This window comes from Camelus ferus, chromosome 2 (assembly GCF_009834535.1).
Source record: "Camelus ferus isolate YT-003-E chromosome 2, BCGSAC_Cfer_1.0, whole genome shotgun sequence".
Taxonomy (NCBI): domain Eukaryota; kingdom Metazoa; phylum Chordata; class Mammalia; order Artiodactyla; family Camelidae; genus Camelus; species Camelus ferus.
Window position 1 is genome coordinate 595,117 of NC_045697.1, and position 12,660 is coordinate 607,776.

Below are 12,660 nucleotides of genomic sequence, written 5' to 3' on the forward strand. Positions count from 1 at the left end.
GGGTTTCTACTCGTTCTGTGTGAGGCACCAGCGGCTCAGCATTGCTGAGGGTCGTGTCTGCTGCTCGGCCTTCAGTCCAGGATGGAGGCCCGAGTTTGCCGTGAGCTCTGTCCCAGAGCAAACCCCAGGACCCCTTCGGCCTCGCAGGTGCCCCCCCAAGCAGTGCCTGGTAACCAGGGGCCCTCTGCAGCAGAGCAGGTGCGTGGGCCGGGAGGAGGAGCTGTGTGGGCCCCTCTGCCCTGCAGGCTCTGCTCTATGGAAGGGACTCCCCCACCTACTGCCTTGGCCCCCAGCAGTCCAGAAGCTGTCCAGTTTCCCTTTGGCGATTTCTTCTTAATTTGCACAGCTTCTGTTACCGTGGTCAGAGGGGGCTCAGCAGCAGCTGGAGGCCCCCAGGCCTGGTCAACACTGGGCACACCTGCTGGGCGGGGCACCTGCCCGGCTTCCTCAGTGCCCAGACTGGCACTCTGTGCTGTTAATCTCTGTTCCTGCTCCTGCAAATGATTCCTGCTAAGACTGCAGGTGGGCTCTGGGACCCCTCGCTAACCACTCCCTCGCCTCAGGTCAGCCGAGCTTTCTGGGTTCCTCTGCCGCCTTCCTGGCCCCACGACCAAGCTTCCCTGGCCCTTGGCCTGCCCAGGCGTCTCCCTGCAAGCTGGCGGCTGTGACTCCCTGCCTGGGTCCCAGCTCTCTGCTCCCACCAGGTGCCCACACTGACCCCTGGGCCCTGGGTCCACGTCCCCAGGAGACCACAGCCTCTAGGCCATTGCTGTGCTCTGCTTGGGGGACCAAGGATGGCAGGGCCATCTGACCTCCGTGCACAGTTGCCACCTACTGCCAGTTGGCCCCGGCACACATGTGGGCTCGTGGCCCTGTGGGGCACAGTGGGTAGAGCTGTCCTCAGGGTGATGGGCTCTTCAGAGCTGCCTGCACCCTGGAAGGGAGTGACAGGGGTCTCTGCTGGCCATGCTCCCATCATCCAAGTCAGCGTTCTGGCAACGGTGGTTTTTGGTGAGAGTGGCTCAGCCAGTTCTCAGACTTGGTGAAAACGGAACCCCAGAGCTGGCTCCCTGGGCAGTTCCCCCTTCCCCTGGATGCCTTGAGCGGTGACTTCCCTTCTTCTGCAAGCTGGTGGACTCTTGGGTTGTTTCCAGGTAAACCTGCCACAATCACTCTTGTATGTGGGACACATGCGTTTCGTGGGACGACATGGAGTTGCTGGTTGTGTGTCACTTTTACTAGACAAATGGCTGCCGTGGTCCACCTCACACCACCGCCCACCTCCCCAGGCCCCATGCCTGGGCTTCGAGTCAGACATTCTGTCGGCTGTGGGCACCAGCTCACCGTGGGCTTGTTTAATTGGGGTAAAAACGGCCTATGTTGATAAAACTCTGAGTCAACAGCCGCGTGAGCTCTGACAAGCGCCTGGGCTAGCGAGCAGCCCAGGCACACGGCTCACCCGGTGCTCAGCTGTCCCTCTGGGTCTCATCGGCTCAGGTGAGCTCTCCATCCTGGCTTGTCTCCCCCAGGAGCGCCTGTGGTTGCTGTGGGCTGGGGCTCCTTGTCCACCGACCCCATGAGGGACCAGGATTGGTGCCCATGAGAGTGGCGCCCATATCTCTGGACGCGCCTTCCTTTCTCCGGGCAGGGGTCTGGGACGGGCGCTGCATCCTGGTGTTGCCGTGTCTGACTCTGCAGCTGCCCGTCTCCCCCGAGTGTCCCACCCTCTTGCTCCCTCCACCCCACCCCACCCCGGCCGCCCGCCAGCACCCTTCTCTGAGTGCTGTGGGTTTTCCAGGCCGGGTCTGCATTTCTTTGACCACCTGTGATCCCAAGGTCCCTCTGGTTTGCAGAATGGTGAGTCTTTCGCCCGTTTTTTTTACTAGATTATCTCTTTTTCCCTTTTTTGGGGGAGGGTGCATAATTAGGTTTACTTATTTATTTATTAAATATACCTGAACTTCTGGACACTACAGAGCATTCTAGAGATGACCTGGCCCTCCAGCGCTGTGTTAAGTAGGAGGCTGAGGGTGGACGGGCTCGTCTTATTTCTGACCTTGGGTGGGTTGAGAGCGCCGTCTTTCACTGTGAAGGGGGATGTTGGCTGTGGGCTTTTGTACATGTTCTTTTATCAGGTTGAGGAAGTCTCCCAAGAGTCATTATCATGAATTGATGTTGAACTTTGTCAAATGTTCTTTCTTCGGCTAATGAAAGTACCAGATGTTTTTCGTCTTTATTCTGTTGAAGTGGAGAATTACATTTTATAATTCTGAATTGTTCAACAAGCCTTGCATTCCTGAGATAAATCCCACCTTGTGTGTTCTGTTTTTCCATATTGCGGGGTTTGACCTGCTGGTACTTCGCTGAGCGAATCGGCCACTATGGCCTCTATCACCGTGTGACGTCTGTAGGACACGCAGTGATGCTCCCTCCCACTCCTGTGTCAGTCACTTGTTTCTTCTTAGTTTTCTCCTGCTCAGTCTAGCTAGAGTCACCTCTCTGTCGGTCACGTTTCCTATCAATTTTATAGGCCATTCCAAAGAAGCACCTTTTGGTTTAATTTTTTCCCTTGCTGTTCGACTGTTTCTGTTTGATTGGTTTCTGCTCTTTATTACGTCCTCCCTTCCGCCTACTTTGGGTTCAATTGCTCTTCTCCTTCTCACAGAGAAGGTTACATTACTGATTTGGGTCTCTTCATTTCTAACATACACGTTCTGTACATTTTAACGCTGTTTTCATTTTCATGCAGTTCAAGCTATTTTGTAGTTTCCCTTGTGTTTTTTCCCATGACCCGGGATTATCTAGGTGTCTGCTGGCTAACTTCCAAATATTGGGAGATTTTTCCAAGCATTTTTGTTGTCAAATTCTGGTTTAATTCTGTTGCTAGGAAATACACTCTGTAAAGTTTCAATCCTTTTAAATCTATGGAGACTCGTTTCACGTCCACATCAGTGAACGTGCACTTACAAAGAGGTGTCTCGTGGCTGTCAGGGTCAGGCTGCTGGATGGAGTTTCGTGTCCTCCTGGCTTTCTCACTGCGTGACCTGTCCCTCTCAAAGAGGCTCGAAACTGGCAAGTTGTGCAAGTTGTGACTCTCTGTCCCTCTGAGTTGTCAGGTTTGCTTCTTGTGTTTTGAGTCCCTGTCATCAGGTGAAGCACACTTAGGATGTGCATTTTCTCCAGGGAGTGACCCCGTTTTCATCATGACATGACCCCCATCCCCTGCCCCCGTAATCCTCCTTGTTACCAAGTCTACTTTGGTGTGAATCCAGCCACTCTTGCTCCCGTGTTTAGTGTTCGCGCCCTGTGTTCCTTGGTCTTTTGATTTAAAGTGTGTTCCTTGTAGTCACCATACAGTTGGGTCTTTTTAATCAATTGTACACTCACCGCCTTTTAATCAGGCCTCCAGACTCTTGACATTTAATGTAATTATTGTTGCTGGTGGATTGAAGGCTATGCTTGCTGTTTTCTATTTTCCAATCTGTCCTTTGTTCCTTTTTCTCTCTTTCCCTGCCTCCTTTTGGACTATTTTTACATGATTCCCTTTTATCTTTGTTGACTTTTTAGCTATACCTCTTTGTGGTGGCTCCAGGGGGCCCGAGTAAATCTTTAACTTGTCCCTAGTACCTTCAAATTACACGATAGCACTTCATGTAAAAATGAGAACATGTGCCGCCATTTCTCCCCGTCCTTTGTGCTACTGCAGTCATATTATTTTTCTTCTGCAGACAGTACATACCCCACCATAAGTGGTTATTATGTGTCCTTTAAACGATGACTTATAGAAGACATTTAAAATAAAATAAATCGTGTATTTACACGTTTCCCATTTACAGAACTCTCTGTTCCTTTTGTGGGTCTACGCTTGTTTCACAAAAGAAATGTCTTTTATTTTCCCTCAGTTTGGTTGTGAAAGGACAGTTCACTCCGTACGGACACTGTGCTTCCTGTCACTGCTGTGAGGACCTTGTTCCGTTGTCTTCAAGCTTGTGCTGTTTTGGCCAAGAATTCTACTGTTCTCTTATCCAGGTCTTTTTCTTTCCAGCTGCTTTTGAGGCTCTGCCACTGGTTTTTGCCACAATTTGAGAAGGAAGTGCCTTGGGTGGTTTTCTTTGTGTTCCTGCTGTTTGGGGTTTGTTATCCTGAAAATCCCAGTTGGTTCTTTTACAGCCTTTTCATTCTCACAACAATTCTCTTGGCCAGTTTTATTTACTTATTCAGCATTCCACAAGTGTTGAACACCTACTGTGTGCCTGACATCCTGAAACAAAAAAGATCTCTGTTCTCACCAGAGCCTACGTCCTGGGGGCAGAGGAGGAAAGAAAACCCAACACACTAATAACGAGATGGTGAGCCTGTGTGACAGAGGGTTAAGCTGCAGGACAAAGTGGAGGAGGTTTAGAAGGTGGGGGGCAGTCATAGCAACAGAGGCGAAAGGCTGGGGAGAAAGTGCTGGGGTGGGGTAAGCAGCCTTCCATCGGAGGGGGTGGCTCCTGGAGACCAGAGTGGCTGGAGTGGCCAGTGGGGAGCAGGCGCAGAGGAGGTGGGCGGCCAGCACAGATAGGAGGGCCCTGGGGACTGATAGAAGTTTTTGTTATGGGGTTGGTGTGGGGTGAAGGGATCACATGGTCTGACCTTCTTTAGAAGGTCCCTCTGGCCGCTGCAAGGTGCATGGCCTCTTGGGGTCCAAGTGCAAGAGTGGGGAAAGGGGAGTGACAGCGGTGACCCACTTATGGGGTGGCAGCAGCGACCTGGTGGTGGCAGTGGGGTGACGGGAAGGACTCAGATTCCTGAGTGGACTGGACATGGGGTAAGAGGAAGAGGGGTTCCGGGGGACTCCAAGATCATTGGCCCGAGTGAATGGATAGACGTCTGTCCATCAGCTGAGACGTGAGGGCAGGGGCACGTCGCTCAGGCAGTGCGGGACAGGAGGCTGGCCTGGACCACGCAAGCCCCACAGGCAACTTGGGCAGTGCAGGAGGGAACAAGGGAACGGACAGCTCTCTAGGAATTCTGGGGCAATGGGCTGGGGAGGGAAGTTGGATAAAAAAGGTTTTGTTAGGACAGAAGCAGCGCTGTTGAGCTGATGGGAAATGTAATTACACTGTAGGGGGAATTACACAAGAAAGGGGAACTGCTGATGGGTGCCTGGAGCCGGGCTCACAGGGAGGGCTGGCGGCCTGGGTCCATGTGGCTTCCCTCTTTCTGAAGAGCTACTCACAGATCTAATCCACATGCCACAAGAGCCACCCTTCAGAACGCACAACTCAATGTTCCAGCCTGGTGATGAGGTTGCACAGCTCTGTCTAATTCCAGCTCACGCTGTCACCCCGACAGAATTCCTGTGCCATCAGCAGCCCCATCCCTTCCCTCTCTGCCCCTGGCAACCACAAGTCTGCTTTGGAGTTGACTTTTCCAGACGTTTTGTGTATGTGGAATCACAACACTTGGCCTTTTTGACCACCTTCTCTCACTTAGGGTCGTGTTTCTGAAGTCCATCCACGTCCGTTTTAAGGCTGCAGACAGTCGCGTTTGTTCACCATTGTCTGCTGATGGACACTGAGCTGTTTCTACTCAGCAGTGCCTCTACGGCCACGGCGTCCACACTTTGGGGTGGGCCTGTCTTTGGTGCCCTCACCCCTCTCTGCCCCTACCCCAGGCCCTCCCTAAGAGAACATCCAGCCTGCCCCCTGACACCTGCTGGTGCTGCCCCGTGTACACTAATGCTCCCTGGCCTCCTCGCTGGGTCAAGCCAGACCTTCCTGGGGGAGGGCAGGGGCAAGGGCTGGAGGAGGAGGGGTGAGGGCACAAACTGGGTTGGGGCACCCAGCCTGTGTCAAGACCCCGAAGCTGCAGCACTGAACAGGACGTGAGAGGAGGGCTAGCCGGGCTGCGTGGCTGTGAGGCCCCTGGGGCTGTGTTGGGGCAGGTGCTCTGAGCCGGGGAGGTGGCGGGCAGAGCCCCAAGGGGCGGTGAGGGGTAAATATTTCATGACGGCCCGGCTGCCAGTGGGTCTGCCTGAAGGAAGTTCATGTGCCGGGGAACACTTGGTGCACGCGTCCAGGCGGCTGGACCGTGGGTGCCACCTGGGGGCCCTGGCTGTGCGAGGAGCAGACGCCCAGCCCGTGTCCCGCCTCCGGGACGCTGGCCACAGGCAGGCGGGAGGTGAGCCAGGGGAGGGTCCCTGCGCTGACGTCAGACCCGGGAAGTGGACCGCGCAGGTGACGCTCGAGCCGACAGCGGGGGAGCAACCCTTCGAGAAGCGCCGGGGGCACCTGCCGAGACCCCCCGCCCGATCCCGTCCTCCAGGCGGCGCGTGGGCCCAGGTTTCCGGCGTCCCCGGAGAAACGCGCAGAGGCGCCCACCCAGGAGTCCAGTCGCAGGGGCCGGGCGCTGGGACCGCAAACCTGCCCCTCACCAACGCGGCCGCGCCACAAAGGCGAAGCGCGCACCCCTCGGGCCGGCCCCGCCCCGTCACCCGCGCCCGCGGCTCCTTTAAGGACTTGCTGCGCCCGCCCGCCTCCTTTTTCTCGCGCGTCGCCCTCCCCGACTGCCCCGCCCGCGACGGGAGCGCGCCTTGCGTCACCGCGCAGACCTCGGCCTCGACCCCGCGTCCGCGCCTCCGGGTCAGGGCCAGCCACTGGTGGAGGAGCTCGAGGGGCACGTGATAGGAGGTGGGCGGGGACTCCTACGGAAGGGGCAGGCCGAGGTTTAAGTGGCCGCGTCGCCCGGGCCAGAGCGAGCCAATGACCGTAGGGATCTGGGGGCACGTGAGGGCGGCGGGCCCTTCGCCGGAAGGGCGGGGCGAGGCGGAGGCGAGCGGCCGGGTCGCCGGTAGGTGCCGAGGTGGCCGCGCCGCCGGGCGGTGGTCGCGTTGCGGGGCCGGAGAGGCGGGATCGGAGGCGAGCGCTCTCTCCAGGGCGCCCCCTTCGTCCTTCCCCCGGGACGCCCCCTCTCCCCTCTCCCAGGGCGCCCCTCCTCCGTCCCGCGGGGCCGGCCGCGCCCCGGTCTCAGGGACGCGGGCCGAGTCGACCCTGACGGGTCCGTGGGCGGCGAGGGCGGCGGGAGCGCTCCAGTTGCCGATCGTGTGCTGAGCCGGCGTCGGCGGTGAACGTTGCGGTCAACGAGCACGCCTGTGCGCACTGGCCCAGCTCCTCCTTCCACCCGGTGAAGCCGAGCTCTGCAGCCGGCCCGGCGTCCTCGCCGCCCCCGGCTCGGTTGGCGCCGAGCGGCGCGGCCCCTCCTTCCCGCCACCGCACCTGCCTCTAGGAGGCTCTCCGTGCGCAGGTCCAGTCGCAGCATCTCGCCCTGCGGTCCGGAGGCCGCCTCGTGGCCTGTGTCGAGCAGTAGTGCCGGCGGGGAAGGTGCGGCCGTCCTGGGAAAGCGAGCTTGGTGTCACTTGGACAGCCTCTTCCCTTGGCCTCGCGGAGCCTGCCGCGCCTGTGTGGCGTGGCCCTCCAGAGCTCACGTTCTGTTGTTGCCCTTTCCTTTTTTTTCCTGATGACCACCGAAGAGGCCTCGTTGGCCTGGCCCGGACTCTCACCCTGAATTGTATTTCAGCCCTCAGGGGTCATCTCACAGAGGCCAGGGCGTGAGGACCCCAGCCTGGCACCCACGCCCCAACGCCAGCACACAGTGCAGCCCAGCAAACGTTTGCTAATAAAGCTGAGGTGGTTATTTAGCGTTTGCATTACGTGTTTCTAGATATGGATCAAAAACTCTCAGAGTTGGTAGAAGAGCTCACAACTTCAGGGGAACCCCAACTGAATCCTGAAAAAATGAAGGAACTGAAGAAAATTTGCAAGTATGTCTTATAAAGTCCAACGTTTTACGGGGACTGTCTGGCTGAGCACATCCGTGACAGCCCTGGGAGACTGTGGGGCTTCCCCTGGGGGGTCAGCGCGCCCCTGCCTGCCCCCACGCTCCCCCCTCTGCTGGGAAAGACCAGCACAGGACACACATACGACGCTTCCCCAGAGCCAGCAGCGCCCAGCCCCTGCAGGCGGTCGTGTTTTGGGCAGTGGTCCCAGGGTGGGGGAGAACACATTCAGGCTGTGGTGGTGTCTGTTTTCTGTGTGTGTGTGTCCTTGAGCGCTCCTGTGTGACTTGTAGGTTGGCGCGTGTCTTTCTCTTTATTGTTGGAATATGTGGGGGGTACGTGGGGGGAGGCAGGTTAGAGGTCACAGGAGCCGGGCTCCGCAGGGCCTGTCTGTCTGTCCTTAGAAGGCGTCTGTCTCTTCCACTGCTGAGAGCCTCTCAGACGTTGGGAACTTAAGCTGAGGAGGTTTACTGATTATCCTTGTGGTGTATTTACGAAACAGGAGAACTTAACAAGTGATTACATCTTGATGCAAAGATTTTAGCTCATATCAGGTTTTGCTGCGTGCTCTGGAAAGTCCCCCAACAGCAGGGCTTATGGGGGACAGCTAGGAAGAAGGGCAACAGGAGAGGCAGGGTGCACACCAGCCCTGCCAGGGCCACTCTCAGAGGCCCACAGAGCTTCCCAGGGGGCTGGGAGGTGTGGCCAACCTCTACTAGCCATGAGCGAAGGGGTGTGGCTGGGTCCCAGTGAAACCAGGAGCACTCACACTGAACTTCACATAGTTTTCACTTGCCACAAAGTGTTATTCTGCTGATGTAATCAGAGTAAAAACCACTCTTGGCTGGTGGGCCATACAGAAGAAGGCTGGGCCAGATTTGGCCCAAGGACAGTAGATGGTCCATTCTGCTTAGGAAAAAGAGGAAAGGGTTGTGAGAGGGCCTGCATCCCTCCCACTTGTGGAGCCAACTTGTCCCCTGAGCGTCAGGCGCTCGGTGAGGACGACTTCTGTCCCCAGGTCTTCCGAGGAGCAGCTCAGCCACGCCTACCACCTGCTGATGGCCCAGCTGAGCCAGGAGCACGCCCAGGTCCGCCTCTCCGCCTTCCAGGCTGTGGACGAGCTCTTCACCAGGTCTCACCAGTTCAGGATGCTGGTCGTTTCCAACTTCCAGGAGTTCCTGGAGCTTACGCTGGGCACAGACCACGAGCGGCCGCTGCCGCCGCCCCGGGAGGTGGCGCAGAGGCTGAGGCGGGCCGCCACCCGGGCCGTCCGCAGCTGGAGCGAGACGTACGGCGCAGCCTATAAGAAGCTGGCCCTGGGCTTTCACTTCCTACAGCACAACAAGCAGGTGGGCCGGCCCCGCGCTCCGCTGCTCTGCCCGGGCGGGGAGACCTGCCTGGGCCCTGAGCCTGTGTCCCCTGCGCCAGCCTGGCAGTGACCAGCAGGGCGGTTGGGGGTGGGGCTCCCAGGACTGGAGAAGCAGCTTTGCCTGTGGGTGGAGCTGAGCCTTGGGACCTGTTTTCCACCAAAAGGTGAAAAAAGAGGATGAGAGTCCGCTGCGCAGACGCAGCCCTTCGCTGCGTCTCCTGCACTTGGGGGGCCATGCTGCACTGTGACTTCCTGTGTGGGTCCACTGAGGGCTCTGGCCGGCGTTGGGTGGACGAAACGCCCCCCCCCCCCCGGGACCGTCTTCAGCCACCCTCCCCCAGCTGCCTGGCCTGCTCTTGGCCTGAGGGCGCTGCCTTCCCGTCGCTCCTCTGGGGTGCACTCTTGGGTGCTGTTCTCAGGCCCGTGGTTGCGGGCCGGCAGCCTCCCCTCCCGCTAATTGGAGTGAGTTTGCCGCCTTGCCACCCACAGCATACTTGGGGGCTGGAGAGCTTTTTTACCTCTTACTTTCCTAGGAAACACCACTGGTTGTGTTTTTAACAGATGTTAAACGTCAGAGTTGAATTTTAAGAGTTTTATACTTTAAAACACTGTACGTGAACTCGAGATCCGTAGAGTTTCTGGCCAGATGTTAGTGTGTCTTTTCTGAGGCCCTTTCTTGACTCTTGTTTCCTTTGGGTCCTTTGTCGTCAGGTCTAACCTTTATCGACACTTCTCAGGTGGATTTCCAAGATGTGAACGCCAGGACCCTGGCAGAGAGAAAGCGAGAAGAGGAGAAACGGCACCGCTTGGAGCGGATCTACAGGGAACGATCTGAGCGGGCGGCCAGGGAGATGGAAGGTGAGAGGTCGGCCTAGGGGTGCCCCACCCACTGCCACACCTTCCTAGGCGGTGCTTGCAAGCCTGCTTCCAGCTTCCATCCTCCCATCCGGGCTGTTCCTGGCGAGGGTAGGGGGCAGAGCTCAGGGCTTGAGGGATGGGGTGGAGGGAGGGGCCCCTGCAGGCCATCCACGCCTCTCCTGCGGCTCCTGGCGGTCACACTTGGGAAGTGCACCCCTCCGTGGTCTGAACCTCCAGGTCCATCTCATGGTGTCTTTGGTCTTGCCAGCTTCCTTCCCAAGCCCCCAACATTTGCCTCTGGCAGCTGGTTCTTCCTGTGAGGGGCAGCCAGGGTGTGAGCAGCTTGGGAGGTGGCCTGGGTGAAGGCACTTCCCAAAGCCTGGCCTCAGGAAGGCTGCAAGGCAGGGAGAGCTGGTCCACCCTGGGGAAGTCCCGGGCGAGAAGCGGTCAGGGTGGGATGGCGGAGGTGTGCTTGGGCTCGGGGGAGGCCCTGGCCACTCCCTTCCGCTGGTTCCGCCCTGGCAGCCTCTAGCTGGGTGTCCACAGATGCGCCACCAGCCCCGTCACAGCTTAGGTCAGCGCCTGAAAGTGGTAATCCAGCATGTCGCAGAGAATGGCTTTGCTGCGGCCAAGTGGGCGGTCTCGAGCTGGTCACCCAGGGGCCCTCCCTTTGACGGCCCTGCTCACCATGTTTCTATCCTACCAGAAATGTCTGGGGAAATCCACAGCTGCCTCACGGAGGTGGAGAGCTGCTTCCAGCTGCTCGTGCCATTTGACCTTGACCCAAGCCCAGGGGCCGCTTTGCCTGCCATGGCCTCCACTGTGGCCTCAGCTGTGGCCCGGGAGGGTCCCCACGACCTTGAGGATGAGGAGCAGCCCTGCTGCAGCAAGGCCCTGGCTGCCTGTGCCCCCCTCCCAGGAGCTGTTGGTGTGGAGGGGCCCTCGGAGGACGAGGACAGCGACCAGGAGGGGTTCGTGCGGTGCCATGGGCTGGGCTCCCACAAGTACACGCTGGACGTGGAGCTCTCCTCAGGTAACGTCTCTCTTGTCCTCCACCCAGGCTGCGCTCACACCATGCCTCCTTGGCTCCGGATCCCTGGCTTCTCGGGGCCGGGAGGCAAGGGGTGAAGGAGGGGTGGGGGTGACTCAAAGCTTGGGAGTCCTGTGCCCTAGGCCCTCGTTGTGACACAGTCCTGGCCATGATGGCAGGCTTGACTCCGAGTGATGGGGGCCCTGGAAAGGGGTCAAAGAGTGGCTGGAGGAAGACATGATTGAGAAACAGCCTCTTGCCACTCGTGGTTCGCTGGTGCATGGGGTGTGGTTGGGGCTGGAGGGCAGCAGGGCTCTGTAGCTGTGGAAATACCTGTCTCCCTCAGGCACCTTGAATCCTATAAGCACTAAGGAGCTTACTGCCATGTGGCTGGGGGCTGGGGACGCAGCTGGCTCGCAGGAGGTGGGGGGCCCGGGTGCAGATCACTGGGATGGTGGGGCTTGGAGGGGGGGCTTGGAGGGGGGGCCTGGGGCCAAGGGGCGGGTGGGGCCTTCATCCTGAGAGCAGTGCAGGGAAGGTCCCTGGTCTGCCCAATGTGTGAGAAGGCATTGGGGTCAAGGCAGCGAATCTCTTTCTGGGGCCAGATCTGGGGTCCCGGGCAACGTGTGGCCGGATGGGGTGTGGGGCAATATGGTGGCCCTGTCTGAGGTGCCCAGGTGCCTACCCAGGTAGTGGTGGTCCTGGTGACCCACATATGTGTTGCAGACAGCCTGAGGGTGCGTGAGGACGAGGACAACTTTGCCGTCATCCAGGCAGCCCGGGACGCTCTGAGGCTCATCCAGAACAAGTTCCTGCCGGCTGTGTGCTCCTGGGTCCAGGTGAGGCGTGTCCCCCAGCTCAGGCCAGGTTTGGGGGTAGGGGCAGCTTTGGGGAGGGAGGGCACCTGGCCTGCCGAGTGACACCCCGTTCTTGCAGCTGTTCACCCGCACGGGGACCCATGGTGGGCACTTGGAGGGAGCCATTGACCTAAAGGCGGAGCTGGAAACTGCCCTGAGGCGGTCCCGTGAGCTGGACATCTCACCCGAGGTGGGCTGCAGGAGGCAGGTGAGTGCCGCTAGCCGGCCGTGGGGACCGCAGGGGCCCTCCTCTCTCACCCTAGCTCAGCCTTCTAAGGAAGCAGACGTCCCTGGGGGCTAGGCATGTTCTGGTTTCTTCCTCACTGGGGCCTGACTTCCCCAAGTGGGAGCTCTGAACTAAGGGACCAGAGGCCACAGCCAGGCCCTCCCCGTGGACGCAGGGGCTGGGATGGGGTCTGAGCAGGCGGGGCAGTGAGGGGAAGGGGCGAGTTGGGTGGAGGCCTTAAGGGGGAAGATCAGTAGCGAGCTTCAGGCTGGAGGTCCTTCTGTCTGCGTTGTGGCTGAAGCTGCCTGCGGGGTTCAGAGTCAGGACGTCTCCCTCCTGGCTTATGCAGAGGCCCAGGGCGAGTGAGCTGGGTGGATGTGGGGACTGGTGCCCATTTTGGGGGGCGGGGGGAGGAGCTCTAGGCCAGACATCTGCTGGGCGTGTGGCGCTGCCTCTGAGGCCCTGCATGGTTTGGGAAGGGGGAGGCCCTCTGCTGGCTGT

The 12,660-nt window shown here is 58.9% G+C and overlaps 1 protein-coding gene across 5 annotated transcripts in view; it reads left to right on the forward strand.

The window, feature by feature from the left end:
* The first annotated feature begins 6,167 nt into the window (after positions 1-6,167).
* Positions 6,168-12,660, forward strand: part of UVSSA (UV stimulated scaffold protein A) — a 28,046-nt gene continuing 21,553 nt past the window's right edge. For 2 of the 5 annotated variants that reach the window (XM_032492258.1, XM_032492280.1), the window contains exons 1-7: positions 6,177-6,834; positions 7,705-7,804; positions 8,838-9,168; positions 9,926-10,046; positions 10,753-11,079; positions 11,803-11,915; positions 12,013-12,141. In XM_032492258.1, the coding sequence (XP_032348149.1) occupies positions 6,747-6,834; positions 7,705-7,804; positions 8,838-9,168; positions 9,926-10,046; positions 10,753-11,079; positions 11,803-11,915; positions 12,013-12,141 (1,209 nt within the window). In that variant the 5' untranslated portion in view covers positions 6,177-6,746. Of the gene's footprint in view, positions 6,835-7,704; positions 7,805-8,837; positions 9,169-9,925; positions 10,047-10,752; positions 11,080-11,802; positions 11,916-12,012; positions 12,142-12,660 lie in introns of all 5 variants that reach the window. The other 3 variants (XM_032492281.1, XM_032492267.1, XM_032492273.1) reach the window with 3 other exon arrangements.